This window comes from Pipistrellus kuhlii, unplaced genomic scaffold, assembly GCF_014108245.1.
Source record: "Pipistrellus kuhlii isolate mPipKuh1 unplaced genomic scaffold, mPipKuh1.p scaffold_m20_p_126, whole genome shotgun sequence".
In the NCBI taxonomy this organism is placed as follows: Eukaryota; Metazoa; Chordata; class Mammalia; order Chiroptera; family Vespertilionidae; genus Pipistrellus; species Pipistrellus kuhlii.
Genome location: NW_023425434.1, coordinates 248,502 through 261,077, shown reverse-complemented (window position 1 = coordinate 261,077; position 12,576 = coordinate 248,502). Strand labels below are relative to the sequence as shown.

At 39.9% G+C, this 12,576-nt stretch overlaps 1 protein-coding gene across 1 annotated transcript in view; it reads right to left on the bottom strand.

Annotated features, from left to right (window-relative positions):
* The window catches only part of PRRG1 (proline rich and Gla domain 1), a 219,099-nt gene that overhangs the window by 82,509 nt on the left and 124,014 nt on the right, over positions 1-12,576 (bottom strand). Inside the window, exon 3 of the mRNA XM_045580428.1 lies at positions 1,377-1,537. Within this exon, the coding sequence (XP_045436384.1) occupies positions 1,377-1,537 (161 nt within the window). The remainder of the gene's footprint in view (positions 1-1,376; positions 1,538-12,576) is intronic.

Sequence of the window (12,576 nt, the reverse complement as noted above, 5' to 3'; positions counted from 1 at the left end):
TGCACAACCAATGGACACAAGATACTGCGGGGGTTGGAGGATGAGGGCATATGACAGTGGGTAGGGGAGGCTGAGGGAAAATGGGGGGATATATGTACTACTATGTGTAATAATTTAAACAAAAACAACAACAAAAATACGGCCTTGGATTATGACACTCATGCTGGTTTTCAGGAGACACCTGGCAGCTGCTTTTATATTGTTTCTTCCTTGTGGAGCATCTAGGGAGGTGAAGAGGCCACAGTGCCTGAGGCCAACTTCAGGAGGCCAGCAGTAGTGTCAGAATCATGCTGGTGGTGCAGGTCCATCAGTGCCTGGCCCATTCTCTAAAGATTGGACCTGCAGGACTACTGAGGGAGGGAGTGGCTGCCACCTGACTGATGTGCCACCAGGGCGTGTGGGTAAGCTAAGTGGTGCTCCCACTGAGGGAGTGCACTGACCACCAGGGGGCAGCTCCTGTACTGAACGTCTTCCCTCTGGTGGTCACTGTGCATCATAGCAACTGCTCATTCTAGTTGGTCAGGTCATTTGGTTGTTTGGTTGCTTAGTCTTTTATATAGATAGATAGATGATAGATAGATAGATAGATAGATAGATAGATAGATAGATAGATAGATGATAGATAAATAGATGATAGATAGATGATAAATAGATAACGTTTAAAGACTCAGTAATAGAACAATGCTTAGGAACAACCTTGAGCTATTAGACCTTGAGATTTTACTCCTGATTTCCTCTCTATCTATCAAGATAAAATCCTCTATCCTTAAAACTTCAATAAAATTTTACTTCTGTAATAAAATTTGATGTCCCTCTAACACATCTGACATCCCTTGTTTAGTATCAAGTGTTATTTTCATGGTACAAAGGAATGCATGTTTGTAATAAAGACTACCTCTGGCAATGCAATTTAGAAGTTCAAAGCAGTTCTATAGAATTTATACCACTGTGTTGTGCTTTTACCAAAGTATTTTCTTTGGTAGGAGAAGTAAAGCATTTTAAATTAGTGTCAATATATATTAGCTTCCTCCACAATTTCTCTCTGATTAGGCAGAGTAAAGGGATGATGTCAACTATAACTTTCCCTGAATGAAACTTCTTATGAAACAAACACTTGCTTCCCCTTGCTAAGATGACAAATCTCAGTTCAGCAGAGTCCTATTGAAACAGGACCTGCACAGTCAGGCCAACATACAGGGATGTGAATCTAGCCCTCTATCCACACAATAGTTTAAGTTAGATGCAACTTTCAGAGTTCTTCACAAGGGTAACTTTTAATTGCTAGCAATGCACACCATAAGGGGATACGGATTTCAAACATGTATCAAAAGGTAGGCAAATCTGTCAAAAAAATTTAAAAGTACCAACATACTTACAGTTTTTTCATTATTTTCAAACGCTTCTCTTGCTTCTTCAAATGTGCAGAATTCTTCTTTGCATTCACGCTCAATATTTCCCTGTCTTATTTCTTCAAAAAGTCCATTAGCTCTTGGGTAGCGTTTTAGAACCGAATTTGCTTTTCCTCCTGTGAGGAAAACTAAAAAGAGATACAATAATAAGCATTAACTTGTAATAAAAAAATGTGTAAAGTTAATATACAAGATGAAAACTGCTAGATAGTCTTTAGAATACAGAGTCAACATCCTAAACCTCTTTCTGTGTGAATCAGCAATGAAGTAGCATTTAGCTCCAAACCATCACATCTGCCATATTCTTCATCAAATTAGTATGTCTTTTCAATAGCAGGTGTTCTGGGAAGGGATAGTGATATAGTTTACTATGTTATATTCAGACTTTAGCACATTCTTGCCAACCATGGGTGTTTAAATATAGTAATAATGATACCACTATTTATTTTTTAATAAATTTTATTGATTTTTTTTTACAGAGAGGAAGGGAGAAGGATAGAGTTAGAAACATCGATGAGAGATAAACATTGGTTAGCTTCCTCCTGCATGCCCCCCACTGGGGATATGCCCACAAGTAAGGTACATGCCCTTGACCGGAATCAAACCAGGGATCCTTCAGTCTGCAGGCCGCTGCTCTCTCCACTGAGCCAAACCGGTTAGGGCTGATACCACCATTTATACTTATTATTTTAAGTTGGCACCCTGAGTTAACTCTGCTGTTGGACAGCATTAAGCAAATTAATATCCAGTCTCTACCACATGTGTCAAACACAAGGCCCGCGGGCCAAATCCGTCCCGCCAGGCCTTGCAATGTGGCCCGCACTGCGCTGTCATCACTGCACTCCGCTGCGTTTCCATCACAATGACAGTTTATGACTGTTCAGTAAACCATTCGGCCCGCGATTTAGGCTGGATTTTAGATTTTGGCCCCTTCTCTGATTGAGTTTGACACCCCTACTAGACTATCAGTCTTTGTCCCTTAACTAAAAAACATAAAACTCAAAATGACCTAATGATATGAACCAAAAGGAGCTTTACTTGTATGAAAAACAAAGACGTGACAAAACAATATAAAAAATTAAGGTAAATTTAGCCATAATTCATTCCAAGGAATGCTAATAATAATTTCTTTCTAAATTCACTTAAGTTAAACATATTGAGACATTTAAATATATTCAACCCCATTTTACTGTCCTTCAGAAAAAGAAAATTCTGAATGATCTAGAGGTATTTTACATAAACATTCAAAATGCACACTTATGATATCCAATAAAATAAAGGCAGGAGTTACACAGTTACAGAAAATTCATTTTATTTTTACATACTGATTCATTTATTTATTTATTTTTACAAGTTAACTTTTTTTTTTTGTTTGCTTGTTTTTTAAATATTTTTATTGATTTCAGAGAGGAAGGGAGAGGGAGAGGGAAAAGGAAAAATAGAAACATCAATGATGAGAGAGATTCATCGATAGGCTGCCTCCTGCACTCCTCACACTATGGAATGAGCCCCCAGCCTGGGCATGTGCCCTGACCAGAAATCAAACTGTTACCTCCTGGTTCATAGGTTGACATTCAAACACTGATCCATGCTGGCTGGGCTCATTTTAAAATATTTCAATTACATTATCCTAAAAGTGTCATGTTTGTTTGCAGAGATACTAGAAATCAATCTCCGCTACTGCAAAAACAAATTAGAAAATTCCCTAATCTGGTATACTTCAAACATGGGGAAAAGCACATTACAGATCCTTCAAGATGTTTAAAAATGTCTATATGTTGTAAAGAATATATTGAAGTAAATAAAAAACAGTGAATGTTCTTTTAAAAATGACAATATCAATGAATTTAAGGTTTACTTCATTATAGAGATGTGTTTCACTTTATATGAGATATGGATTTATTACTGGTGATTCTTTAAATTATCCAAATTGATACCAGCTAGATGAACCTATATTAGATTGAAAACTATGGTGGACTTCCATAAGAGTTTCCTTCTTTATGTACCTCAGAAGGTTAACCATCTATAAAGTGAATCAGAGTGATAAAACATCATTAGAAGAAATCTTTAAAATTGTGGTAAGTGGTATGAAGGAAACTAAAAGGCTGATATTGATGAGATTAAGAAAATCAATGGAGAGTAGAAAATGGAGGCTGAATAGGAAGACGTGTCAGGCACTTTGTCTCAGGGCCAGGCTGGAAATACAACTAAAAAGGAAAACATTCACCTGGAATTTCCAGCTGAGGAGGTGACTTATAACAAAGAAAAACAGAAGGCACCTAGAAACCTGTAGGAAAAGTGAGATTAAGAGGGGGTGGGGTGCCCAGAGCATACACAGCAGCCTGTGGCAGCAGTGGTAACTTGAGGAGCAGCACATCTGGACCCACAGTGGCATGACCTGCAGTGACCATATCACCCAAGATGCTAAGAAAACTAGCAAGACTGATGGTGGCAGTAGAGTCTAGACATGGCAGAACAGAGCCACTGGGGATAAAGCTGCATATTTTATTCCCTTTATTTTTTCTTTTTTATCCCTAAACACAGAGCATAGGAGCTTTCATTTGCATCTACACACCAAAGGCAGGGAAGGAGGCATGGACTTGAGTTGCCTGAGGAGAGGTGGGGAAGGGAAGCAGGACAGGGAGACTTGGAAAAGTAGTAACCAGAAGTCCTGCATTGGAATGTTCTTAGGCTTCCAAACTGAAATGGCCATTTTCCCTGGGAAGAGCTACCTTCTCCCAACACCCAGAGTGTAGGTGAAGGACAAAAAACCCTGCCTTAGGTAATACAGCCTGCCACACCTTTAACTTTGAACTTTACTGAGGAAACAAAGGCAGAGACCAAGCTTATGGGTCTGAACACATTCAAGGAGCCATCAGTGGAGTGGAAAGGGGTCAATTGCCCCACTATTCTAGGAACCAGGATAATAAAAACTCTAGGGTCCCAGATGACCCCATTGGTCAGTAGCAACTGGAAAACAATTTAAAAAGCAAGAACATCTAAGGGAGCTATGGGACAACATGAAACGAAACATCATCTGCATAATAGGGGTGCAAGAAGGAGAAGAGGCTGAGCAAGGGATAGAAAACTTGTTTGAAGAAATAATGACAGAAAACTTCCCTGACTTTGAGAAAAGTCATACAAGTCCATGAAGCATAGAGACTCTCAATCAAGATAATCCCGAAAAGACCAACATCAAGACACATCATCATTAAATTGACTGACAAACATAAAAGACAGAGAATCTTAAAGACTGCAAGAGACAAAAAGTTACCTACAAGGGATCTCCCATTAGACTATTAACTGATTTCTCAATAGAAACACATCAGGCCAGAAGGGAATGGAATGAAGTATACAAAGTGATACAAAACAAGGGATTAAATCTAAGAATATACTATCAAGCAGGGCTATCATTCAAAATTGAAGGTGAAAACAGGAGATTCACAGACAAAAAAAAAAGGCTAAGGGAGTTTATTACCACTAAGCCAATAATGTAAGAAATGGTAAAGGGACTGTTATAAAAACGAAATAAAAATAGAAGAAAGAACACAGGCATAAAAAATAAAAATGGCAACAAACAAGTACATATAATAAAACTTTAAATGTAAATGCTCCAATCAAAAATCATAGGGGAGATGAATGGATAAGAAAACATGACTCATATATATATATATATATATATATATATATATATATATATATGTGTGTGTGTGTGTGTGTGTGTGTGTGTGTGTGTGTGTGTGTGTCATGTTTTCTTATCCATTTATATATCCATGTTTTCTTATCATGTTTTATATATCCATATATATATACTGTCTACAAGAAACCCACCTCAGAACAAATGACTCACACAGACTCAAAGTGAAGGAATGACAAAATTTTCAAAGCAAATGGAAAAAAAAAAAAAAAGCTGGGGTAGCAATACTTATATCTGAAATAATAGACCTCAAAGTGAAGGTCAGCACTTCAAGCCTCAGAGAGAAGGCAGGGTAGGATAGGGTATGGGCGGGGCACAAGACATCAACCAAAGGACTTGTATGTATACATATAATCATAACCAAAAGACACTGACAGTAGGGGATTTGTGCAATGGGGGGTGGCTGGAAATAAGTCAATGGGGGAAAAGGAAACATATGTAATACTTCCAACAATAAATAATTTAAATTAAAAAGATACCATTGCAGACCTCAAAAAAACAAATAAATAAATAAAACAAAACAAAACAAAAAACAACAACAAAAGAGATAAGGAAGGCCACTTTATAATACTAAAGGGATCAATAAAATATCAGGATATAAGTGTGGTAAACATATATGCACCTAATATAGGAATATCTAAATATATTAAATTCTGGAGGCTATCATGTGAGAGAGTGACAGCAATGTAATCATAGTAGGGGACTTTAATACTCCACTAACATCACTGGATAAATCTTCTAGAAAAAAAAAATCAACAAGGAAACAGCAATTCTAAATTACACTCTAGAACAGAAGGAACTGATTTACATCTCTAGAATATTCTATCCTAAACCTATGAAATATCCATTCTTCTCAAGTGCACATAGGGTTGGGGGGGTGACCAAGTGTCCCACCTCTGCTGAGGGGTGCATGCATCTGTCCTGGGAGCTGCAGCTGATGGAGAGGGAGGCTATGGCTCTATGTGGATGAGTTGCTAATGAGAGCCTCCCTGCAACCACAGTACTCTGTGTTCTCAACAAGGCGGTCATGTACAACATGAAAAAAAAAGCATCCTATTCCCAACTTGTTCACAGATTTTTATTTCTGTTATCTATATTCCCAATGAGTCCACAAATACATTTGGAAAAAGAAAAAAAAAATTTTACATGATATGACTGCATCTTTAGAAAACCCAAGTGATCACAAGTAGAACACTTTTAACACCTAATGAACCAAATATACTGATGATCAAAAATATATCCTGAGACACAGATGCATGAACAGATTGTGGAACCTCAGAGCGAAGGTGGGGGAGGGTGAATGGGTGGGAAGAGATCAACCAATGGCCTGTGTACATTTATGCATCATCCCTGGACACAGACAATGGGTGGTGAGGGCCTGAGCTGGGGGGGGGGGGGGGGGGGCGGGATTGCAGGCTGGAAAAGGTTAATGGGGGAAAAGGAGACCTATGTAAAACTTTCAACAATATTTAATAAAAAGAGTAAAAAATAAAGTAGAAAAGTAAATAAAAGCCAAGAATAACTGCCCTGGTTGGGTGGATCCATTGGTTGGAGCTTTGTCCTGTACATTGAAAGTTTGCGGGTTTGAACCCAGGTCAGATTGTGTGAAAGAGGCCACTGAGCAAGTGGTGCCTGAAGGAGGGAGGGTCCTTGGATATAAACACAGTCCAGGCTTGGCCCATAATCCCAGGCCCATCCTCTGCTGGGTGAGATCAGACCTTCCAGCTTCCTGTGGAGTCCCCGGTTTCTGAGTCATAAGGCCGCTTCCCCATGTTTCCCAGAATGCACTGTTCAGTAACGATCTATACTAATAGAAAGGTATTAGGGTTAGGGTTAGGGTTAGGGTTAATGTGCTAATTAGACCGGTGACCAGACATCTTTCGGATGTTTGACTTCCTTCTGAACAAAGCCACAGAGGTGGGGCCAAGGCAGAGGCAGTTAGGGGCGATCAGGTGGGCTGGGGAGGGCAGTTGGGGGCCATCAGGCAGCAGTTGGGGGCCATCAGTCCAGCAGAGGAGAGCAGTCGGGGACCATCAGACCCGCAGGGGAGAGCAGTTGGGGGCCATCAGGCTGGCAGGGGAGCAGTTAGGTGGTGATCACATTGGCAGCAGGTAAGCAGTTAGGAGCCAGCAGTCCAGGAGAGTGAGAGGGATGTCCAACTACCAGTTTAGGACCTATCCCACAAGGATCCCAGATTGGAGAGGTTGCAAACCCCCCCACCCTGTGCATGAATTTCATGCACCTGGCCTCTAGTATTAAAATAAAAAGCTTCTGCACTGCAGAATAAATCATCAACAAAATAATAAGAGAGCAGCATGGGAAAACATATTGGCTATATGGATTGGAGTAGGCTATAAGAAGTTAGTTGGGGCCGAGACCGGTTTGGCACAATGGATAGAGTGTCAGCTTGGGGACTGAAGGGTCCTGGGTTCTATTCTGGTCAAGGGCATGTACCTTGGTTGCTGGCATATCCCCAGTAGGGGGTGTGCAAGAGGCAGCTGATCGATGACTCTCTGTCATCGATGTTTCTAGCTCTCTATCTCTCTCCCTTCCTCTCTGTACAAAATCAATAAAATATATTATTAAAAAAAAGAAGTTAGTTGGGGAAAAAGGAGGACCTATGTAATACTTTAAACAATAAAATTTAATGAAAAGAATGCCAGTGAAATTTTCTGGTAGTGCCTCTCACAGTTTGGCAGCATCACAGTCTCCTAAAGGTCCTATTATCAAAGAAATTGCAAGACCCATGTCCCAGAATTTCTGATTCCATAAGTCTGGGTAAAACCATGAAGTTGAATTTCTAAGTTCACAGGTAATGCTGGGTGCTGCTCTTCCTACTTCCACAGTTTGAGAATCACTACATATTTAAAATATATATATTTACTATATGACTTTTAAGGGCCCTTAATATATATTTAATATATGTTTGTAAATCTCCAGAAAAGGAACATGAAACATGCATTTGTCATTTATTTGACTATGGTACCCTTTCGTAGGAGATTTTTCACTGAATTAACAACTTCCTAGCCATTGTTCTTATTTATACCCTCCTCTATATAACAAGGTCAACTAATACATAAAGACAGAAAATGATTTCAATTAAGTCTTATATTTTCCAGGATAAATATGTCTAGATCCTTCATATATTTCTCATGTAAAATATATAGGAGTATTTACATCATATTTATCTCATAAAATAGTGTCCTACATTGAGTACAATGGTCTGAGAAGTCTAAAAACTGATTAGAACTACCTGTTTCCTTGTAATAATACAGAATAGATATGTTAATGTAGTCTAACATATCCTTGGCTTTTGGGACAGTTTTCTTTCTTTTTTTTTTTTTTAATGAAGTAAGTTTTATTTTATTTCTTTCTTTCTTTCTTTCTTTATTTATTTATTTATTTTTATTGTTTGAAACATTACAAATAGTAGTACATATGTCTCCCTTTTCCCCCCTTTGACATCCCCCAGCCTTTCCTACTCCCCCCCCCACATATGCCTTCACCTGCCCCCCCCCTCTGTGTCTTGTATCCATTGGTTATGTTTATATGCATGCATACAAGTCCTTCGGTTGATCTCTTACAGCCCCCCCCCCTCCCGCCCCCAACCTCCCTTGCCTTCCGCTATAGTTTGACAGTCTGGTTCAATGGTTCTTTATCTCTATAACTATTTTCCCCCATTTCTTTTCTTTAAAAAATCTTGCAACTACAGACTAGAAATAAACATATAACAATAAAAAAAGTTTGAGTCTCAATTTCAATGTCCAACAATTCTGAGACCCAGTTTCAATGTCAAATAATTCCTTATGTGTACATGTCAGCAATGATATCAGGATGATGGACAGATGGTGGCAATGTAGGTCCGACTCTCTCTGGCTTGGTGGGACGGTTTTCTTGAAGATAAACCAAACAATAATATACACTGAGTGGTCAGATTATTATGATCTCTGAACGCCTAATAATCTGGCCACTCAGTGTGTGTGTGTGTGTGTGTGTGTGTGTGTGTGTGTGTGTGTGTTAGAGGCCCAGTGTATGAATTCATGCATGAGTTGGGTCTGGCCAGCATGGCCAGGAGGAGGGGACATGGGCGGTTGGCCGGCCTGCCTGCTGGTCAAATACCTGTTTGAGGGGACAATTTTAATATTAGTCTTTTATTATATAGGATATACACTGAGTGGCCAGATTATTATGTGTTCAGAGATCATAATAATATGGCCACTCAGAGTGTGTGTGTGTGTGTGTGTGTGTGTGTGTATATATATATATATATATATATATAGAGAGAGAGAGAGAGAGAGAGAGAGAGAGAGAGAGAGAGAATGTATGTGTAATATATATACATAGCATTTTACCTGTCCTTTAGCCTTTATCCTTCCACTTTCTTCTCATCATACCCCAAAATGGAGGGGGAAAGGCCATATTAAAAGTTACTTACAATAGACCTGGTTAATAAATAATGAAATTATGCATTATAATGGTGGAAATAGGAATGGAAAGAAAGGGACAGACTTGAAAGATGCAGATATTGGGTGATTTCTTTGGCCACTGCACTCACCATGCACCTTATTCCTCAGTCAAACCAAATCTTACCATTCTCCAAACAAGCTCTTTGATACCACCACAATTTTATATTTAATATTTCCTTTGTCAAGTGAACTCCTATTCCATATATGTATATATATATATGTGTGTGTGTATATATATATATATATATATATATATATATATATATATATATAGGGTCGGCAACTACGTAATTGCGGGTTTCACACATATATGGCTTCAGTTGAATTTTTAGGTTTGCAGACGTAGTACAAATGTAAAACACATTTTGTTATTTGATAGTTGGCTATTCAGCTGTTAATCAGTAAAAAAAGTTTTTTGATCTGTTTTGTAGTTTTCGTTTGTCGTTCGTTGAAAAATGGAAAATCAAAAGGAACATTTTCGTCATATTTTGCTTTTTTATTTCCGCAAAGGGAAAAATGCATCGCAAGCTCATAAAAAGTTATGTGCTGTTTATGGTGACGAAGCCTTAAAAGAACGGCAGTGTCAAAATTGGTTTGCCAAATTTCGTTCTGGTGATTTTTCACTCAAAGATGAAAAACGCTCTGGTCGTCCAGTTGAAGTTGATGACGCCCTAATCAAAGCAATAATCAATTCGGACTGTCACAGTACAACACGTGAGATTGCAGAGAAGCTTCATGTATCACATACATGCATTGAAAATCACTTAAAACAACTTGGCTATGTTCAAAAACTCGATACATGGGTTCCTCACGAACTGAAAGAATCACAGTTAACGCAACGCATTAGCAGCTGCGATTTGCTAAAGAAACGCAATGAAAATGATCCATTTTTAAAACGACTGATAACTGGCGATGAAAAATGGGTTGTTTACAACAATATCAAGCGGAAAAGATCGTGGAGCAGGCCAGGTGAACCAACTCAAACAACATCAAAAGCTGATATTCATCAAAAGAAGGTTTTGTTATCAGTTTGGTGGGATTACAAAGGAATTGTCTACTTTGAACTCTTACCACCCAACCGAACGATCAATTCTGATGTCTACATTGAACAACTAACGAAATTAAACAATGCAGTTGAAGAAAAGCAGCCCGAATTGACAAATCGAAAAGGTGTTGTAGTCCATCATGACAATGCAAGGCCACACACATCTTTGGTCACTCGGTAAAAATTAATGGAGCTTGGTTGGGATGTTTTGCCACATCCACCATATAGTCCTGACCTTGTACCATCTGATTGCTTTTTGTTTCGATCTTTACAAAACTCCTTGAATGGTAAAAATTTCAATAATGATGATGATGTCAAATCGTACCTGATTCAGTTTTTTGCTAATAAAAACCAGAAGTTTTTTGAACGTGGGATTATGATGCTGCCTGAAAGATGGCAAAAGGTCATTGATCAAAATGGGCAATACATTACAGAATAAAGTTATTTAGTTCCATGAAAAAATTGTCTTTGATTTTCTTTAAAAAATCAGCAATTACGTAGTTGCCGACCCAATATATATATAGGCAGTATCTATCACAACCATGATGACCAAAGAACTGACCAGTCACCTCCTTCCAGCCCATAGGGGACTGGCAAGCTGCAGCGGGTGGCAAGCAGCAAGCAGCTTGTGCTGGGCTAGCCCCTACATTCACCCACCAGTGTCACAGTGGAGCCTGTGCCAGGTGGAGACAGGAGAGGTGAATCCCGCACCCCATCAGGTTCTCAGACTCCCACACCAGCATTGAGGCCTTGGATGCCAATGCTTTGTTATCTTGCACAACTCTGCGACCCCATTGCTGCTACGGCAGAAGTTTTGCGTCCCTCACCTATATAACCTAGGGCCAGATTATCCATCTACTCTTTCCACCTGCTGCCCACCCACTGTTCAGACACTCGAGCCAGGGCCTTGCTGTGGGGTGGGCCCAAATGCTCCTTTCCATCCCCAAGGGTCTGGTGGCCTTGGAAGCACCTGATCCTGTGACTTGCCCCTAAAAGGGTGGGCCCGAGCTTGATATCCAGCCCCTTCCTCCACAACATCCCACCCAGCAGTGGGGGAGGGGGCAGCCTCCCTCCTTTCCAGCTCCATCCCAGGGCAGAGGCTATGGCATGTCTCAGTCCCCAATACCCTCCAGAACTCTGGGAAGAAGTGCCCACCCACCCAGCTAGGACCAGTGCCTCAGGCTCCCTAATCTCCTGAGTCCACACCTGGCCTCGATAATGGCTGCTGTTTCCCTTAGCTATCAGACCACTGGCATGGGAGGAGAGGAGAGGAGGAGGAAAGCTGTTGGTGCAACTTTGTTGGGTTTAGCTGGCCTGCCTGAAAGCTCTCCCCGTGTGCCTCCCTGCTCTGCCTCTGCAGATGAAACCCTGCCCTTGATGCACATTCATCAGGGTTGCTGCCATCTTGGAAAGATCAATGCCCAGCTGACTGCAAGATGCCCTGTGGTACCATGACAAAGAGGTCATGGAGTGTCAAGACACTGTCTCTGGTTGAAACAGGTGCTGTGGGAACAAAGGAACCAAAAAAATGGTTATGTACAACATCCCTCTAACTCCACATGTGGTGTGCAAATTAGTCATTGTTAGAACTGAATTCAGTACTGGTATGCCACATTTTAAGCAGATTCCCCAAACAGACTCACCATGTTGATAATTCACTTTACTACAGAAAGAATGCACAAATATTCTTGAAATAAGCAAAATATTTTGCACCTCATAGTATGAAATGTTTAAAAATAATTAAAAATCTATATGCAAGCTGATCCAAGATGGTGGCTTAGGTAAACACCTAAACTGCTGCCTTGCACAACAATTTTAAAAACATCCATCACCCAGAACCATGGGAAAGCTGGCTTACTGGAAGTTCTACAACTAGAAGGAAAGAGGGAAGAGCATTGAGACATGCACAGCAATGAAAAGCTGAGGTATAGAGGCTCGATCCGGGATGGCAGCAGGCAT